This window comes from Haliotis rufescens, unplaced genomic scaffold (assembly GCF_023055435.1).
Source record: "Haliotis rufescens isolate VD_foot unplaced genomic scaffold, xgHalRufe1.0.p SCAF_8, whole genome shotgun sequence".
Lineage (NCBI taxonomy): Eukaryota > Metazoa > Mollusca > Gastropoda > Lepetellida > Haliotidae > Haliotis > Haliotis rufescens.
The window spans coordinates 21617467-21636710 of NW_025964372.1; the positions used below are offsets into that span (position 1 = coordinate 21617467).

General features: G+C 43.9%; 2 protein-coding genes across 2 annotated transcripts; one reads left to right on the forward strand and one right to left on the reverse strand.

The window, feature by feature from the left end:
• The first annotated feature begins 412 nt into the window (after positions 1–412).
• LOC124115782 lies at positions 413–6017 on the forward strand. Its single transcript, XM_046476900.1, has 6 exons — positions 413–465; positions 1125–1346; positions 2348–2575; positions 4361–4443; positions 5033–5129; positions 5753–6017. The coding sequence occupies exons 1-6, from the start codon at positions 426–428 to the stop codon at positions 5977–5979; spliced, it is 897 nt and encodes a 298-aa protein (XP_046332856.1). The 5' UTR covers positions 413–425; the 3' UTR covers positions 5980–6017.
• A 5766-nt stretch (positions 6018–11783) lies between these two features.
• On the reverse strand, positions 11784–18808 carry LOC124115766 (collectin-12-like). Its single transcript, XM_046476881.2, has 6 exons — positions 18727–18808; positions 17035–17262; positions 15552–15776; positions 13936–14015; positions 13105–13201; positions 11784–12135 (listed from the first exon to the last, which is right to left on the reverse strand). The coding sequence occupies exons 1-6, from the start codon at positions 18767–18769 to the stop codon at positions 11912–11914; spliced, it is 897 nt and encodes a 298-aa protein (XP_046332837.2). The 5' UTR covers positions 18770–18808; the 3' UTR covers positions 11784–11911.
• Positions 18809–19244: the final 436 nt, after the last annotated feature.

Below are 19244 nucleotides of genomic sequence, written 5' to 3' on the forward strand. Positions count from 1 at the left end.
CTACGCAATTGGAAAAAAAGATTACATGCATCAACCATGTCAGCGAGCCTGACCACCCGATCCCGTTAGTCGTCTCTTACGAAAAGCATGTGCTGCTGAAAACAAATTCCAACCCAGACGGGGCCTGCTCCATCAAAGCGCTCGCACAGCAAGTCAAGATCTTCCCATGCAACATCTGCTCAAGGTAATTCAAATCTGCAGGTTATGAACCAGTGAGGTATTATGTAACAGATCACGGGAGAGATGAAAGTAACACTGATTTTGCGTTGACCATCGGTCAATGTAACATATTGCTTTGGCACTTGACAGTGGAGTGAAATTCTTAAGGTGGCTAATTAATGGGCTGGTCATAGATTAAAGTTAAGACGTAGACTATAAAACGTCCTGACCCAGAGCTGGAGGATACATTGCTTTTTCATACGACAATGATCCAGTACCTTCTCATCGCAGCCCTGGTTGGCAGTGGTAAGTATAAACACGTCCTACTTTATTGTAAAGATCAACAACTTTTTACAAGTTAACAACGACTCTCAAATCATAACATGTCTAACTGAGATTACCCCTGTGGTCTAGTGGTAGAGCGTCCGCCCGGAGAGCGGAAGGTCCGGGGTTCGAGCCGCGTCATACCAAAAGACGTCAAAAGGTGGTACCTGTTGTTACCCTGTCTGGCGCTCGGAATTGGGGGGCTAAAACAAGGACTGGTCGACATGGAGTCAGTATACTGTGTCTGAGTGGGGTATTCATGTTAAACTGCGGCATGTTATCCCAGTGGGCTAGCACTATAAATCGACATCAATCTGGACTAGTACAAGCAGACATTAACTCACACACACGTGCATGCACGTCGCGACATAAGTGCAATAATCTTGGACGCGACGTTAAACCCAATTTCACCTCTCCTCATCTGAGCTGAAGTAGAGAATTGCTTGCTTCAAAAAGGAATAATAAGTACGTTTTGTTACACATAATATATTCAGGGATCCTATTGGTATAGCCATCGTATTTGTTAAAGTGCTATCCTGTTACACATAGTGACTTGTTTTCATCGGGAGGTCCATTTTCCAGATTACAGGGGTCCTTACCAACAAGGTTTCACTATGAGCTTTTCTGGCACTTTGTTTCAGCCACCGCAACAAACTTCGCCCTTGGTAAACCAGCCACGACCAGCAGCACATGGGTTTCGTATAACGGCTCCCTCGCCACTGACGGCAACACCGACGGTGACTGGAAATCCGAGTCCTGCTTCGCTACAAACATACAAGACTCAGATCCTTGGTGGATGGTGGATCTGGAGCAGGTTATCACCGTCGACAATGTCGTTATCTACAACAGAGCAGACTGCTGCGGTACGTTCATTGCAACCACAGAGAAAATGACTGAATGTCGTTATACGCCGCAGCCAGCAAAATTGCAACAATATTAGAGTGGCTTCAATTTTTCCTTTGCTATTTCTATTCTTTTACCAATCAGTGCTAACTTACCCCGGCCTTCCGTTTTCCCATTGTTCCTTTGCCAACTACCAGACAGTGATAATTTAGTCCTGGCTTCCAGGTGTGCATAACTATCAGCGCTAATTACTGTAGAGTGTTGGCTTCCATTGTCTATTGCTAATCACCTATCGTTGTTATCTTATTACCTTTGTTGTACTTACGGGTACATATATGTGCTCTCTGGCTCATAGCATTCGACAGCTGCTCGAACGTATATAAACAGAGCAGCCAAGGATAAAAATGAAATCAAAACAATATATTAAAATAGAAATCATATCAATGCAAAAACAGAAATTATGTGAACACCGAACTCACAATAGATATGTGAACCCTTCTCACACACAGGAGTCCCAAAGAGGGACAGGTCAGCCGAAATTGCCTTGGCAGAAGGCGACCTCTTAAAAACCTAATGCAACAACAACAACATCATAGCATTCATTCACCTGATGAAGGAGTAAGCATATACTCCGAAACGTTGTGATCCTCATAATAAAGAAGTTGACATCCATAAATTATCTTCCTTATATTAGAGTGGCTGCAATTAATGAAGTCTTCCCCCGTTAAAGTTCCGGGTTGGAATTGGTCTTCAGCATCCCATGCTTGTCGCGTCTTACACGTATCTGCTGCTGGACCGTTCTTATCCGTAATCCCCAACGGGTATATTCTCAGCTAGAATTCCCATTTCATTTGACGTTAAATGATTATGATTAATGTTATGATTTAGCGTAAAATGCGTAAAAAGACATTAATTACCCTCAAACGTGGCCCATTGGCTACTTTCCCGCATTCTCTGACACTCCGCGGTTAGGCTGTCATAATAATGTTCAAAGAGCCTTTTATTCATATATCTTCTTCAGGTGAGAGGCTTCAGAGGCTGACTGTAACGGTGTACACTGAGAACCCTGACGTCGTTAGTGACGCTGAAGGAACGCCGTGTGCGACGTTCGAGGGGCCAGCTGATGACGAAGATGTCGTAACCCTTCAGTGCGAGGGCGAAGTTAGCGGAAGATATATACGCATCACTAAGCAGAAGAGCTTGGAGAACGAGTTGGACCTTCTTAGTTTCTGTGAAGTGGAAGTAACAGGTATGAGTATAGGGCACGCTTCCGATCCACACAGCGTTAGTAGTGCTGTGATAGTCTAAATACAACTTCTTATTTACGACTGTCGTAAGGCTACGAACGCTTTGTGGATGGGGATCCAGAATTAGACAATTGTCGACGTCATTACAAAATATCTTCATTTCAAATGACGTTATTATTGGTGAAAACGTCAACAATGATGTAAGGCGAGTGAAATTATGATTCTTCCACGACGTTTTCGAATCCGGCATTCTGATTGGTCTCCCAGGGGTGTCGAATATACGTTCGAAACTTCTCAATTGAAAAAAACCCAGTAGCCTAACTTCCTAATCATAATTATAACTTTGTCCACACAAACTCGTGTTTACCGAATAAATGCATCTTTCAATCAATTTACATCTTCTTAAAATAACCCATGATATCAAATCAGAAGATTACTATGAACTCAGTGTAACATTGTTTGTTCTAAAACCCTGCAATCCTGACGATCACTTACAGAAACGTCTACCTGTTCCCGTGTTATGGGGGGGGGGGGGGGGGGGGGGGGGGCACGGGTGGCCCAGTCGTCTAAGGCGCCGCGATTCGCTGTGCAGAGTTGCGTCCCCCTGGGCACGCCAGAAACCTATGATTGTGGGTTCGAATCCCGGTTCGCCCCGATTATGTTTCTAGGTTTGTCAGCACCATACCCGTGCTCGTGGGTTTCACCGAAGTGGTAACCGTCTGAGACCTGCATCACTTCGGGCTTTCCTCCCACATTAAGCCGACAACCGCGATATAACTGTAATACTGTTAAAAGCGGCGTTAAACCAAACTCACCCACTCACTCCCGTGTTATGGGTTTCGGGCGCTTAAGAAACATTCGTAGTTTTCTCGCTAATCACAAGAACTGTAAAACATCTCACTCACTTATAAAAGACGACTTTATTTTAAAAACCTGCCATCATCTGAGTATATTTACAATGTCTGTGTGACGGCACACCCGCTGTTATAGCGCGAGTAATCGCGATAAACATGGCCGTCCGATACCGCATGATGCCCGAAACTGTATGATCCGACGATACATATTCAAAACTCCATACCCAGGACTCGTTTATCCGGAATACGGTTAATCGGGTCGACGTCACAAAGAACAGTTCTGGGAGTAAAGGGATTTCACTGTACAACAAAAACCGAATGAACTATATTATCACGACAGTATCGCAGAATGACATTCATTCCTTCGATAACGTTTATCACCATTTAGGGGAATAAGATATATGCCTTCTACTTTCCTAAATTACTGTTCGTTAATTATGATCAAATTAATGTCAACGGTGAAATGCTATATGATTGAGTGAATGGGTATGATTTTACGCCGCAATTATCCAGCAAATCACGGCGGGGGACACCGACAATTGGCTCCACACATTATACCCACGTGGGTAATAGAACCCGGGCCTTCAGCGGAACGAGCGAACGCTTTAACCACTAGGCTACTTCGCCGCCCCTTCAACATGGAGGGGTGGAGATCTATTCATAATGTGTATACTTATATTGCACTGTACTCAATACACAAGGTGCATGTTCAAAGCCCTAAAATTGTTTTCCCGGTCAATAGATCAGTGTGAACTCGTTTCTCGTTCTCAGCTCCCTTGGAAGTATACAAGCTATTGAAGTTAACCTGCCACATAACCATCTCATCCTACCCATTCACTGCTGGGTGAACAGATCTATAATTGAATACTTTGTATAGAAACCCTGAATATATGTTTTCTATTTCGTGCTAAAATCATTTCTGTACAATTCCAGCCAAGTGTCCTTCCGGGTTTTCCCCAATAGACACCGAGTGCCTGAGGTTTGTCCCGAGTTTCGCCACATTCGCCGAGGCCCTGGTAAGTGTTCAAGGACATAAGCAAATCTCTCGAGTTCCGTTTCGAAGGCGAGCTTGAAACAAGTAAATATTCGACACAAAATCGCCCTGGGACCTTTGGTATCACAAGTTAGATGCAGGAAGACCTTATGAACCGGATTCTCTTGACTCCATATACGTTAAAGGCGATGCAACTCTATGGTCCCTGCAGAATCCGTATCCACCCGGGCCCATTTGCACAAAACTGTCTCAGGTCTAAGACGATCGTAACTCCCATACTTTAACAAAGGCTTACGATAGTCGTAGCGCTTAGATCGTTGTACTTTGGGTGGCCCAGTCGTCTTGGATGCCGTCGTCGTTAATGACGCAGCAACTGCGTCAGCAATATTTATTGTTGGCACCCCATGTGCTTCGTTTTCACCATCTCTTTGAGTGATTGTCGTAATTGTTATCAATATTAATTTCAGTTATCAATACATATATATCACCCTATTATCATATGATATATATTACTTTTGCCTTGAGTATATGCAGAAACAGTTATCGTCCTGAAGACGGGTTTTTCTGGATTAACGAGGTTCCGTTGTAGTCAAGGTAAACCTTTGTTGCAGACGAACTGCGAGAGCATGCACTCACACCTGCTGATGATTAAGACGGAGAGCCTTGACAACGCCGTCAGAAACTATATGGTTGGAAACAAACTCAATGGTAAGTTTGTTTTATTACTACTAAGGTAGTTTGGCTTTGAATAGTTTACAAATATATTTTCACTGTTATGCGTCATTTATCGTGCCTTTTAAACGATTTTTTCAAAGGATTGTAAGTAAAGTTAAGGTTTTGTCCGGTACTTAACCGGTTTGGATATTTGAACACTAAAAGTACAACCCGGTGCCCTTGGTCGTCAGAGTCTGACAGATCAAGTGGTTTAGATTAATTAATTTCTGTAACTAATCCTGTTTGCGGAGAGATGGCGCTGTACGTAAGTCATCATTCAGACAAACGGGTTTGGGGCTATTATTTACATTATATGTTTCGAGAGAGGTTCCCAACGGTAAAGGTCCAGAGTACAGGGTTTCTTGATTAACGGGGTCGGGACTTACTGGTTAGCTCTATCCATCCAATAAGAACCAATCACATAAACGCCATATTATCCTAATCCCAGAGAGGGCGTTTTGTTAGCCGGGTGGTGTTCGCTCGTCAGGCCAAATGCCCAGGTTCGATTCCTACATAAGCACACCATTTCAAGTATTCCTCGTCGTGATATTGCTGGAACAAAGCGAAAAAATACATATAAAACGCGTCGTAAAAACACACTCACTCGTTGCTTTCAGACACATACTACGTGGGCGCCATGGACCTGGAGGAGACTGGAGTGTTTCAGTGGGTGGATGGTTCCACCGTCGACGTTCCCTGGAGAAGCAAGAACGCTGGCATCGGTGCCGCTGCAGTAGAAGAAATAAAGAATGCAGCATGTGGCTACTTGAACGGAGCCACCGGAGCTTGGCAAGCCATGTACTGTAGTGAACCTAACTTCTTCATCTGTCAGAGACCACTTTAGTGATTATTTCTTGGGGATTAAAATTGTGGAAAAGTTCATTGATGAGTTTGTATTCATTCATTGTCAGTTGAAAATATTTTTTTCCAATCTCATTAAAATCAGATCTTAGTTCTCGCTCCCGCTAAACAAAGATCTGAGGACATACCATTACGGGTCACGTCAGAACGATCTTTAAAACGGCCAATCAGAGCGGCGCTTACCGGATCGAGAAAGTGACAGTCGGAATGTGTTTTCTGACCATGCAACGTCGAAAAGGTGAACACGGGGTATTCCGAATGACAGACGTGCGAAGTTCCGGGGTAGATGTGGTCTTCAGCAACCCATGCTTGTCGTATGAGACAAAACGATGGCGATTTGACTTGTCTTATCAGATAGTTGATGTCCGCTATAGGCTGAGCTATTAAGTGCCATGTCCACCATCCACCCTCACACATGAAGATCCTTGTTAAAATTGGTCTTCAGCAACCGATGCTTTGCGTAAGTGGCTACTAACGGGATCGGGTGGCCAGGCCCTCTGACGTGGTTGAAACATGTCATCGTATCCCAATAACGTGGATCGATGCTGTCAATCACTGGATTGTCTGGTCCAGACTCGATTACTTACAAACCGCCATCATGTAACTGGGATATTGCTCATTGCGGAGTGAAACAAAACACCCACTTAGAGGGTCCAGAAATTTAGTTGTTCGAGATAACGCAGATACATCTTTGAAAATGTGTGGTGACTGCATAGTTTTCAGAAATAAAGTCTTGGCTACAGTTTTGACCACATATGACTCATGAGGCCCAGTCGTGTAAGGCGCCGCAATTCGCTGTGCAGAGTTATGTCCCTTATGTCCCTTGTGAGTTCGAATCTTGGCTCGCCCCGGGTATGTTTCTAGGTTTGTCAGCACCATACCCGTGCTCGTCGGTTTCACCAAACTGGTAAACGACTGAGACCCGATTCCAACTCGCTCACTACCTGTTGGAAAGGTTCGCCGCCTCTTTCTGATTTAACAAGACACAATCGAGAAGACATTGTTGGGAAATTGGTTCCACGTTGTTAACATGAAGAACCCCATGTTGTCATGCAGGTCCTTGAACAGCCAATCTAAAAGCGATTTTAGCATTTGTGCAAATAGCACATTCAGCAACATCATTCATAACATCTGTTGGTTTGATTTACATTGACATGATATCCCAAAGATAACATCTGACGGTAAAGTGAGTGAGTGAGTATGGTTTAACGTCGCTTTTAGCAATATTCCAGCAATATCACGACGGGGGACACCAGAAATGGGCTTCACACATTGTACCCATGTCGGGAATCGAACCCGGGTCTTCGGCGTGATGAGCGAACGCTTTAACCACTAGGCTACCCGACCGCCCCTCTGACGGTAAAGACATGGAGGCGCCAATGAACATTCCGCATGTAGAAACTGTTATATTTGGGATAAAACTTTCTTTGTGAAGTACAAGTTATAGTACTTCAATGGGTTATTCGAACCCACACTCTCAGAGTGAGACACCTAATCAGCACACAAAGTCAGTGTTCTCACCCACACAGCCACCGAGGCTTCCACAAAATAAAAATCCGACAACTGCTTTGTCTAGATCCCGTGCTTGGTGTAACCCTCTGACAAGGGTAAATTGGCACGGCTCCCATGGCCGAAAGCTATGAACACACAAAGCCATTTAGAAAGTCATATGTGTCAAATGTTATATTTGGGATAACACTTTCTTAGTAAAAGTACTAGAATCTGTACTTAACTCAGAAAGTGTTATATCCAAATATAACATTTGTTACATTTGACCGCTCTCTAAATGGCATTGTTTTGTCATTCAGCATGAACATGGGAAACTGAAGTTGTTGAAAACCCTCCTGTGCACACGCTTCAAGGAGTTGGACTGAAAAGGGTTTGCTAAATGACACTTCATGAAAACATTTATGGAAATATGGCAAACATACTCATAGCCTGGATGAATTCAGTGACTATTTGATAGTGATTTATAAACACGTGCCCATGATATAGTCGGACTCGTGCAATACACACGGATTTTAGCAGAGATTTCTTATAAATATATACCCACACGCAAAAGAAACGCAAGTGGTTTTAAGCAAATAGGTAACAAACACGGAACCCTAAATTGATACGAGTTTTAGCATGTAGTGAAGCCTGATGGTGTTATCAATATTTTTGGTTGCATTTTGGAAGTAAAACGCAACATAAAAAAACGAATCGCCAAAAACGCACGATTTCAATGAATATGTGGGTATCATGCACCCATTTCTCGCGAAATTGAAAATGCACGAACTGTCACGAACTGTAGTGGGTATAAAACTGTTGCCGATTCTTTGACCTACCACTCCTTGGTCAACAATGCCACGCCTAACTCAAATTCAGAGAAACCAGGCTATCGGACGTTTGGAAGCTGGAGAGTCTGTTCAAGATGTTGCCCGTCATTTCAACGTAAACATAACCACAATTTACCGTCTCCTGCATCGATAAAATGCTACACAGACCACAGATGACCTTCCTCGGAGCGGTCGTCCTAGGGTCACCACACCTCGACAAGATCGGCAGGTTACCCGTCAACACCAGCAACATCTGTTCCTAACTGCAAGTTAAAGTGCTCGACAGACCATAGGAACACATAATCAACACATTAGCCGGGACACTGTGAACCGACGTCTCTGTTCAAACAACCTCAGATGTGGCCGACCAGCACGTCGTCCTGTTCTCCAACCACGGCATCGACAAGCATGACTTCAGTGGGCACAGGGTCATCACAATTGGCGTCATCCCGAGTGGAAGCTGACATCTTCTCTGATGAAAGTCGCTATTTTGTCTCCCATGCAAACGGACGAGTCAGAATTTGGAGGCGTCGAGGTGATCGTTTCGCTGACAGAAACGTTGTGGAAAGGGATCCATGGGGTGGACCTAGCGTCATGATATAGGCAGGGATTGGACTTAATGCGAGACTTGGACCCATGTGCTTTCTGAATGTTGGTCAAGCTCGGTGACACGGCGTCACTGCTCAGCGGTATATCGACCAAGTGATCAGACCCCACGTTGTTCCATTTTTTGCACATCAACAACACAATTTCCAGCAGGACAACGCTCGTCCCCATGTTGCCAGAGCTACCATGGTCTTTCTGCAACAACACAAACTCCGTGTTCTACCGTGGCTAGCCCTCAGCCCTGATCTGAACCCAATCGAACACTTGTGGGATGAGGTTCAAGGGCGTCTGCACAATGTGCGCCCAGTCCCTACAACTGCCGATGATCTACGCACAGCTGCTCTGGATGTGTGCAGGGGGATCCCTAGGGCCTTCACAAATCGTCTGATCCACTCAATGTACAGGAGATGTGTGGCAGTGATCAATGCTAATGGTGGTCACACAAGGTATTGATTGACATTTTGGGTATTGACCCGAAACTGTGTAAGCCCTTAACATTTGAAAAAAACAATTATGCCATCTACCTTTTAATCCATTAAACTGTCTTCAGTCAAATATTTGTCAATCTTGCCCTATTAGTATTTCTTGTCTTTACTGTTGAAAATAAATAACATGTATACTGCATACTCGACTTGCGTTTCTTTTGCGTGTGAGTATAGAAAGTGTTTTGTCGGTTTTAATTGTATGGAATCAGCATGGACGATTTGTCTGCTCCCCATGTGGTCTTAGATACACATTTCAGTAGATTTATTATTTTGTTACAACTAGTAGCTGTGCAATGTGATTGGGCTTTGTAAGCCGTTGGTGAAAATAGACACCCAGAAATTTGAATTCAGATACAAAAATAATTGGATTAGGCCCAAGCTTGAATTAAATATCTTGAGGGATGTCTCTTCTTGTAAAGAACATAGCTACTGACTTTGCATGGGAGATTTTGCAACCTCACTTCAGACACCACATATTGGTTACATCCGGGTATTTATGTATGAAATCTACAATGTGTGGAAGATTGCCGAATCTAATCAAAGGCTCCCCCAGCAACAAGCTGGGATGCATCAGAAGGCCAGATATCCAGTCATATGTCATTGCCACTTTCATGAATCCTCGGATTTGCAGTGTTCAGAAAAACACATCGTTTTCGTTAGATATCACCATGCCGTGTCTTAGTGAAAATGACATGTTTAGCCAAGGATTGTTTGAATCCTGTATCTCGCGGCTCTAATCACGTCCATTCATGTCCACAGCAACACCGTTATGACACCTTCGGCGACGTCAACAACATCAGAGATCGTCCCCGTAGTGGCCACTCACCCATGATAACCCTCACCAAGAAATATGGATTTGAACCGCGCATCTTCGACACAGGTTCCAGACAGCAACTTGCACAGCCATGGCAACGAGACGCATCTGCAAGGACAGTCCCATGGCGTCTATGCATCTATGCATCACCAAGGAGTAGCCAATCCCGGAACATTCGGAGAAAGGAGCAGGGTGACACGAACGGTAGAGTGGCCTAAGGCTCCCGCTATAATTTCTATACAGGTTCTACTACACCAAACCAGCCTTCAGTGCAGATCGAGAGATATCTGCAGGCTGTGATTGGAGGATATTCTGTAAGATTTTTATCTTTTTCAAATGTACATCCATCCAGTTATTAAAACTGACCATGTTTTTCTATATTTAGTACTGTCTTTTTCAACATGATGACTTATGCTGAATGTGACCACAGCTATTTTCAAGTAGGTGACATTTGGTGCGAAACTGGGGGTGGTACTTAGCTTCCGGTACTCGGAAAAGGAGCTGGCTAAGCTAGTCATTTTTATTTTTTTTATTCCTGCTCTAAAGCCAAACTGTGCACACACGTACAGGTAATAGCTGTTGAATGCTTAGTTATTTTTTTTTAAAAATATAACGTTACTATAGAAGTCTATGGGAAAACACTTGGTTGTGTGTAACCTATAGTAAATGCAACCCGACGCGTTGAAAATAGTTGCTGCTGAATTCCTTTCACGGCGTCATATTTTGCACGCAGGGTAATCCTCCCCCACCCACCCCATGCTTCCTGTATGTAGGTTTGTGTGTTTCTGTGTCTATTCATATATGTATGTACCTGGGGTTCTACATGATGTCTCTAGCTATCAACTATCATTTTTCTATGTTTTATGTATTTTGTTCATGCATTCAGTCTTATTGTTTATGTAACTGTTTATATATCATATATCAAATTATATTTCATTTAATTAAAATATGAATCTGGATTTGAAAGAAAGAATCAATTGTAAATATATATTTCTACTATTACTATATGTATTGCAAACAAATTTTATATTTGGGATTCTTTGTACAGATTCTAGTTTTTCTTGGGTTCAGTCCCATCCGGGATACATGTATTTCCTTTTTTAACATTTATAAATTGCATTTGTTTTTTTCTGTTAATTTAAAATTTACATCCACATTAATGTTTCATAATGCAACTTCGCATACAGTTTTAGAAATCGAAGTTCACTACGCATCGCACTAAATGAACGGTCATCGTGTGAATCAAGCCTAATTCGTCACGAACCTCAAAGGTCTTTCTGGTTGTGATTTTGGATCCGAAATACGACCCAGTTAAGGAACTATAAGTGTCAGAGTTGGACACCATCGATCGATACGCATAGGCTGGGAGACTTAACATTACACGTGACGTAAATATGTTCCAGTGGAATTAACTTTCTGCAAAGGACACAAACAAACCCCATTGAAGTAGAGCAAGGTGATATAAGCCATAAAGCAGCGCTTGGAATGAACGCTCGATATCTACCTCTAAGCTGACACGTCGTGATTGTATCGCGAGGACTCAAAAATGAAACCAAAGACAATGTTTTCAGCGGATGTATTTATTAAACAGCAAACAAATTTTCATACACAGGTGAACACAGGTGAGGCATGAAATTCACCTTTGCGCACGATATATGTTAAGTCCGCGACAGTGTACACATTTTCCACAAATCACTGTTGACAGATAAAGAAGTTAGGCTCGCTGCAAGGCATTGCTTCCCAATTGTATGTGCTGGTGGTGTTGAGATAGCCACACCCAGACTCCTGCGTCTGCCCCGGGAGCAGAGTGGCGCGGGGGCCGGCTGGGTGCCACGGGGATACAACCAAGCTGCCGTCAACCCAGTGGTACACATCGTCGTCCTCCATGTCGCTGGCGCCAACGTAGTAGTTGTGGCCTGAAAGTAAGTGGCGTTATAGATGAGGTATTAAATAACAAATATACGTGGAGTTGGGTTTTACGCCGCTTTGAACAGTATTTCATTTATATCACCGTAAAACCTGAATTAATGAGGGTCATAAACCTTTACTCCTTTGGTGAAAGCTACGAGAAATTTGTTCAAATGCATGTTGATATTTTGATTGTTCAGTTACATAAATATAATTTGCTTTGACTTTCTTTTAAACTCGACCCGTCCAGTTGTTCACAGAGGTAGTGCATGTCTTTTGGACTTAACGCTGCACTCAGCAATATTCTAGCTATATGACGGCGGTCTGGAAATATCGAGTCTAGACCACACAATCCAGTGGTTGACATCATCAACAGCGATCCACGCAATTGGGATACGATGACATGCTTCAACCAAGTCAGCGAACTTGACCACTCGATCCCGTTAGTAGACAAGCATAGTCGCCTTTTACGGCAAGCACGGGTTGCTGAAGACCTATTCTACCCCGGATCTTCACAGGTCTAGAGGTAGTGTACACATATAGTCTTAATAAAGTGAGACAGCTTGAGAGTATTTAACTGGATTACCTCCCTTTTCTAACTATAGCTTGTTTGTTTTTTGTTTTTGTTTGTTCTTTGGTTAACGCCGCACTCAGCACTATTCCAGCTAGACGGCGGTCTATAAATATTCGAGTCTAGACCAGACATTCCTGTGATTGACATCAGGAACATCGATCTACGCAATTGGGATATTTTGACATGCAGCAACCAATTGCCAGTCACTGAGACTCACCACCACTCGATCCCGTTAGTCGCCTCTTACGACAAGCAAGGGTTGCTGACTTCCAAATCTAACCCGGATCTTCACGGGTACGAACCATAACTAACAACAATTGTGCCTCTGCACCGGGTTCCATAAATTTGAAGTCTGTTTATGCCATATTTGAACTTTTTTGCACGAATTATTTCATGTGTTTACCGCCCAGTTCGTTGCCGGCGATGTAGGCTGCGATGGCGTTGTCGAAGTCCTCAGTCTTGATCATAAGGAGGTTGGAGTCCAGCATCTCGCAGTAGGTCTAAAACAGTGAGTGAGTGACTGAGTGAAGGTGGTATTTATGTTGAGTGGTATTTATGATGAGTCAGCCACAATCATTGGACCATGGTATGTTTTGTTAATACCTCACGTGTTTGTTTACACTACGTTCCTCAATCATCCGTGATTGCTTACGGCCTTGTCGGGCCTCGTCGGGCCTTGTACTTCTCGGTCTCCAATTCCGTGTCTAACCCTACGTTTTGTTTATTTTTGCGTTTTTTTCTTAAATAATACCCAACATCAATATAATAATTGTTTATCCAGTGGATCTTAGTCTGTCCCACAGTTCCCCAACTATATTGTTTCCCCTTCCGCCCAGCCCTAACAGCAATGCAATAACCCTAAACGAAGCAAGTCTAGATTTCATCAGGTCTCTGTATCCCGTCTCGCTGGGGCTCCTTTCAATTTAAAAGTAGTTACCTGGTTCAAATTATATATTTTCACAGATTCAACGTTAGCCTACCCGGACCTATTCGCTTCCATAGCCTCGTTTTAGAAGCGAGTGACGCCACCCGTTTCATGCCTCCTTATCCTATCAGTAACTCCATCCTATTGATTGGACGGCTCTGTTGCGGTAGCGAAATGCTCATAAAATAATGGCGATATTATGCACTGGAAAATTGAGGATGCAACAACCTTCATTATTAATTGTACTTTTATGATCCGTGTAATTGTAACCACGTCATTTATTTCCAGCCCTGGTCGTGGATAACTTACGATAGCCTCCGCGAAAGTTGCGTAGGTGGTGGAGAAGGCCAGGCACCGATCTTCAACATTGTTGAACCCCCTTGGACACACTGCAACATGAAGTGAGGGTTGTTTGTTTGTTTGTTGTAATGCCACAATCAGCAATATTCCAGCAGTATCGAGTCTGGACCAGACATCATAAACATCGACCTACGAAACTGGAATACGATGGTATCATCTACCTTCAAGTCATCGAGCCTGACCACCCGGACCCGTTAGTCGTCTTTTATTTCAACACTAAAAACAAATATTCCGAAATTGTCTATCGCGGCTGAACGTACAATCGAGGAATGATTACAAACTATCAGCCATTACGAGCACCTGATCAGTCGGCTATTTCAACATGGAGTGAGTGAGTATTGTTGTACGCCGCTTTTAGCAATATCGAGGCCGGGGACACCGGAAATGGGCTTCACACATTGTACCCATGTGGGGAATCTAACCCGGGTCTTCGGCGTGACGAGCGAACACTTTAACCACTCGGCTACTTCGCCGCCCCTTCAACATGGAGGGGTGGAGATCTATTCATAATGTCTATACTTATATTGCACTGTACTCAATACACAAGGTGCAAGCCCTAGCATTGTTATCCCGGTCAGTAGATCAGTGTGAATTCGTTTCTCGTTCTCAGCTCCCTGGGAAGTATACAAGCTATCGAAATTAACCTGCCACATTACCATCTTATCCTACCCATTCACTGCTGGGTGAACAGAGGTACATTTCGAGCAAAGTCACTTGCCTAAGGAGACACCACATGTGCTTCTGTTTGTTTGTTATTTAACGCCGCACTCCGCAATATGACGGCGGTCTGTAAATAATCGAGTCTGGACCAGACAATCCAGTGATTGACATGAGCATCGATCCACGCAATTGGGAAACGATGGCATGCATCAACCAAGTCAGCGAACCTGATCACAAGATCGCGTTAGGCGTCTCTTACGACAATCATGGGTTGCTAAAGACCAATTCAAACCTGGATCTTCACGGGTATCGATGGAATGCAGGTCCCGGTAGTCGCCTCTTACGACAAACATAGTCGCCTTTTAGGGCAAGCATGGCTTGCTGAAGACCTATTCTACCCCGGAATCTTCACGGGTCACATGTGCCTCTGTGGGGCAGGATCGAAGCTCAACACACTCAGGAGACAAGCTGCCGTACGCGGTCACCAATCCAACTATTCTCCGCGACCGACGTTGCTTAAGTTCACCTCATTTGTGACCTGTGCGCTGTGCACAGGACCACGTGGCGCCTACCCATTCTGTCCCGGATACCCCAGGTTTCACTCTACACATAATAGATCACCCTATTGCATGCTGTTGTCATGCGCCGGATATTGTCATCACTACTGTAGATTTAGCACGGCGACCTGTAAATAATCACGTCTGGAACAGGGAAACCAGTGACTGAAATGATGAGCAACTATCCACGCCACGTTGAAATGCAACGAGCCACAGGGCCTGACCACCAGGCTATATCCTTCTTCGACCAGTAGGTGATAATGGGCGTGCTCAGCTCGGCATCTCCTTGATCAATAGATCTGCAACTTCTATCCCTTACCATCAACATATCCAACGTTTCTGCCTTACCTCTGGGCTCCTTGGCTTCAATTGTGACCTCACAGAAGCTCATAAGTTCACCGTCCTTGACAATGCGGACGAACTGGCCTTTAACCCCCGCTGGGCAGTTGATGACCTTCACAGCGCCATTTGGTTGAGGTTCAGTGACCTCGCCGCACAGCTGACCTTCTGTGGAGGTGTCATTTCCGGGATTCTCAGAGTATACTCGGATCTCCAGATTATTTAACCTTGACCCTTAACAGAATGAACAGATATTATGATGACGTTGAATTGATCTTGTAAAACAGTATCATCACTTGCAAACCTTTGCTTTTCTTTTGCTGTATAATTAACGCTAAAAACATCCAAATTGAGTATAGACTTCGAGGTGTTTTGGCACAAAACATATCTTTATAAATTATGCTAAGATTTGAAAAAAATATAAGGGATATGTAAATGCAATAATTCTTTCGCTGGGGATTAAGGATAAAGAAATCAATTCTGAGTAGCTTTACCTCCTATCAATGCAGACATCATATATGTACTGGACATAAAGTGTCAAGCCTAACCGGAGAGTGAGTGTGATTTTATGAAGCTTTTAACACTATTCCACCAATGTCACTGTGAGGAACACACGAAATGGGCTCCAAAGAATTCACGCATGTTGGGAGTTGAACCAAGGCCTCCTACGGTGGCCCATAAGGGACATGGAGTCAATATTTTGATATTTCACTTACTTTCATCGTAACTTTTTGCAAATTAACACAATTTGTCATACAAATATGTGATAAGTCATGTATAAGTACAACCGAGAACATGGAAAATGTACTCTCAAGTAGCTATTGAATCGCTGAAATGTGAAGCGAAAATGTCAAAAACTAAAACGAAAATGTCAGAAACAAAAACGAAAAGGTCAAAAACAAAAGCGAAAATGTCAAAAACAACACCGGGGTAGAAATATTATCACCGCGGTGGAAATAGTTTTCTGCATTTTCATTTTAGTTTTTGACATTTTCGCTTTTGTTTTTTACCTTTTCGTTTTTGTTTTGGACATTTTCATTTTAGTTTTTGACATTTTCGCTACACTTTTCAGCGATTCAATATCTTCTTTATACATGATTTATCACATATTTGTATGACAAATCGTGTTAATTTGCAAAAGGTTACGATAACGGTAAGTGAAATATCAAAATATTGAATAATAACAGACTCCATGTCCCTTATGGGCCACCGTACCTTCCGCGTGACGAGCTAACGCTTTAACAACCAGCCTATAACATCGCCACTTTGGGGAGTGGAGGGTTGTCTTAGTATAGTCTGGTATAGAATTGGTTCAGACCATAGGCGAATGGTGAAATACGACTAAAATATGTTGGCGTTTTGTGAAATGCCTAAGTTAACATTTCAGTAATTTTACACATTGGCTGATTTTACACATTGGCTGTCATATATAAGATCATAGGTGCAATACTCGCTATGCTCGACTGTCCCAGACATCGCCACTAACGCTTACCACAGCAGTCGGCTCTGTTGTAGATGGTCACTGATGCGACAGGGAACGCTTGACCAAGGTCCACCATCCACCAGGGTTCATCGTCGTCGTCGGCGGAGAGGAAACAAGATTTCCCCTCATCAAAGTTGCCGTTTGTGTCTCCGTCAACAGCCCGACCTCCATTGAAGACTGACCAATAGCTGCTCTGGGTCACTGACCTGTTCAGGGCAAGGTTTGTAGCGGAGCTTCCTGGAAATCATGGCAAATATTTCTTAATGGGTAAGATAGGTTGTACGCCACATACAGCACTATTCTTGCATTATCAGGGCGGAGTGAGTGTGTTGAATTTAACGCCGCCCTGAACAGTATTTCTGTTATATCACAGCGTGTCAGCTTGATGTGGGAGGAAAGCCCGGAGTGATGCTGGTCTCAAACGTTTACCACTCTGGTGAAAGCCACGAGCATGGATATGGTGCTGACAAACCTAGAAATATAACCGGAACCACGATTCGAACCCACGATCTTACGATGCTTGCGTGCCCAAGGGACACAACTCTGCACAGCCAATTGCGGTGCCTTAACCTTAACCAATGATCATAGGAGTCGGGCTTGTCTGATGAAAGCGACTCTGCCAATTAAGGCTCACCGGATTCTAACTTGCTTTGTTGCAAGAAGGTTGTGAGAGGTTGAACAGTTTCAGGTGCCCGTTTCACGAAGCGATCTTAGGGGATCCTAACATTGAAAAAACAAGTGAAAACTGTTCTTTTGTGTCTTTTAGGCACAAGTGACCAGTGTTAATGAATAAAACACGGTAGAGAAATATACTCTTGTTAAACAGATAGCAACATTGACCTGCGGCTGTCGTAATGCTTTTAGAATTCGTCCATGGTGTAGTGGATAGAGCGTCTGCCTGGAGAGCGGAAGGTTGGTGGTTCGATCCCCGGACGCGTCATACAAAAAGACGTCGAAGCTAGTGAGGTGAGGTGAAATGGGGTTTAACGTCGCGTCCAAGATTATTGCACTTATATAGCGACGTGCATGCACGTGTATGTGTGTGTGTGGCTGCTTGTACTAGTCCGGACTGATGCCGATTTATAGTGCTAGCTCACTGAGATACCATGCCGCAGTTTAACATGAATACCCCACTCAGACACAGTATACTGACTCCGAGCCGACCAGTCCTTGTTTTAGCCCCTTAATGCCGAGCGCCAGACAGGGTAAAAACAAGTACAATCTTTTAACGTCTTTTTGTATGACGCGGCCCGGGATCGAACCCTGGACCTTCCGCTCTAGGGCGGACGCTCTACCACAAGACCACGGAGGCGGTCCTCGAAGCTAGTACTTGCTGTTACCCACATGGGTGCCGTTGTACAATACAATCTTAGCGCTACGACTGTCGTAAGTCTGTGTTATGGTACGCGATTTACGATCACCTCAGCGCTAAGATCGCTTTGTACAACCTCACCCTGGCCCTCGGCATTAAAGGGTTAAAACAAGAAGGACTGGTCGGCTCGGAGGCAGTATATTGTGTTTGAGTGGGGTATCCTTGTCAAACATGGTATCTCAGTTTTCTAGTCTGGATTAGTGCACACAGCCACGCACGGGCGCCATATATTCGTGCAATAACCACCTCACCTCACGTAACGCTTAAACCTCTTTGTGAAACGGGACCCTGCTTGGCCTCAAATTGTGGCCATGGTTAGAAATACATACCTCCAGCTATACAAAAAGCTGCTACTGCGATGAAGAATATCATGGTCCAGGCAGTGATGCTTGTGACATCGTTAATATTCTACCCTGTCTTATACCCTGCAGGCGACGACATACGCCGAGGGCTGTCACACTTCCGCAACGTTCATTTGGCACTATCGCGGACATCTTGATGCTGTGTGTTTATCTGCCTGTAAAGGTGCGAATCTCCGCTCGTTTTAGCGCGCTAATTGGTGATTGTATTGTTAGATACCTATTGCAATATGTCGCTGATGAATTGAGTGCGCACCTGTTGATAAATTATCACAGACGAGGCATTACAGTCAAATATTAATCTCCGATTGTATATGCTACATGAATAACATGTACAGTGAAACCTCGTTCTTCCGGACCCCGAATATCCGGACTCTCCATTTCACTGCTTGGACGGGTTACGTGTACACGAAGGGACAAAGAGACAATACTCCAGCCCCGTGAAGATGTGGGTTAGAATTGGTCTTCAGCAACCAATGTTGTCCTCA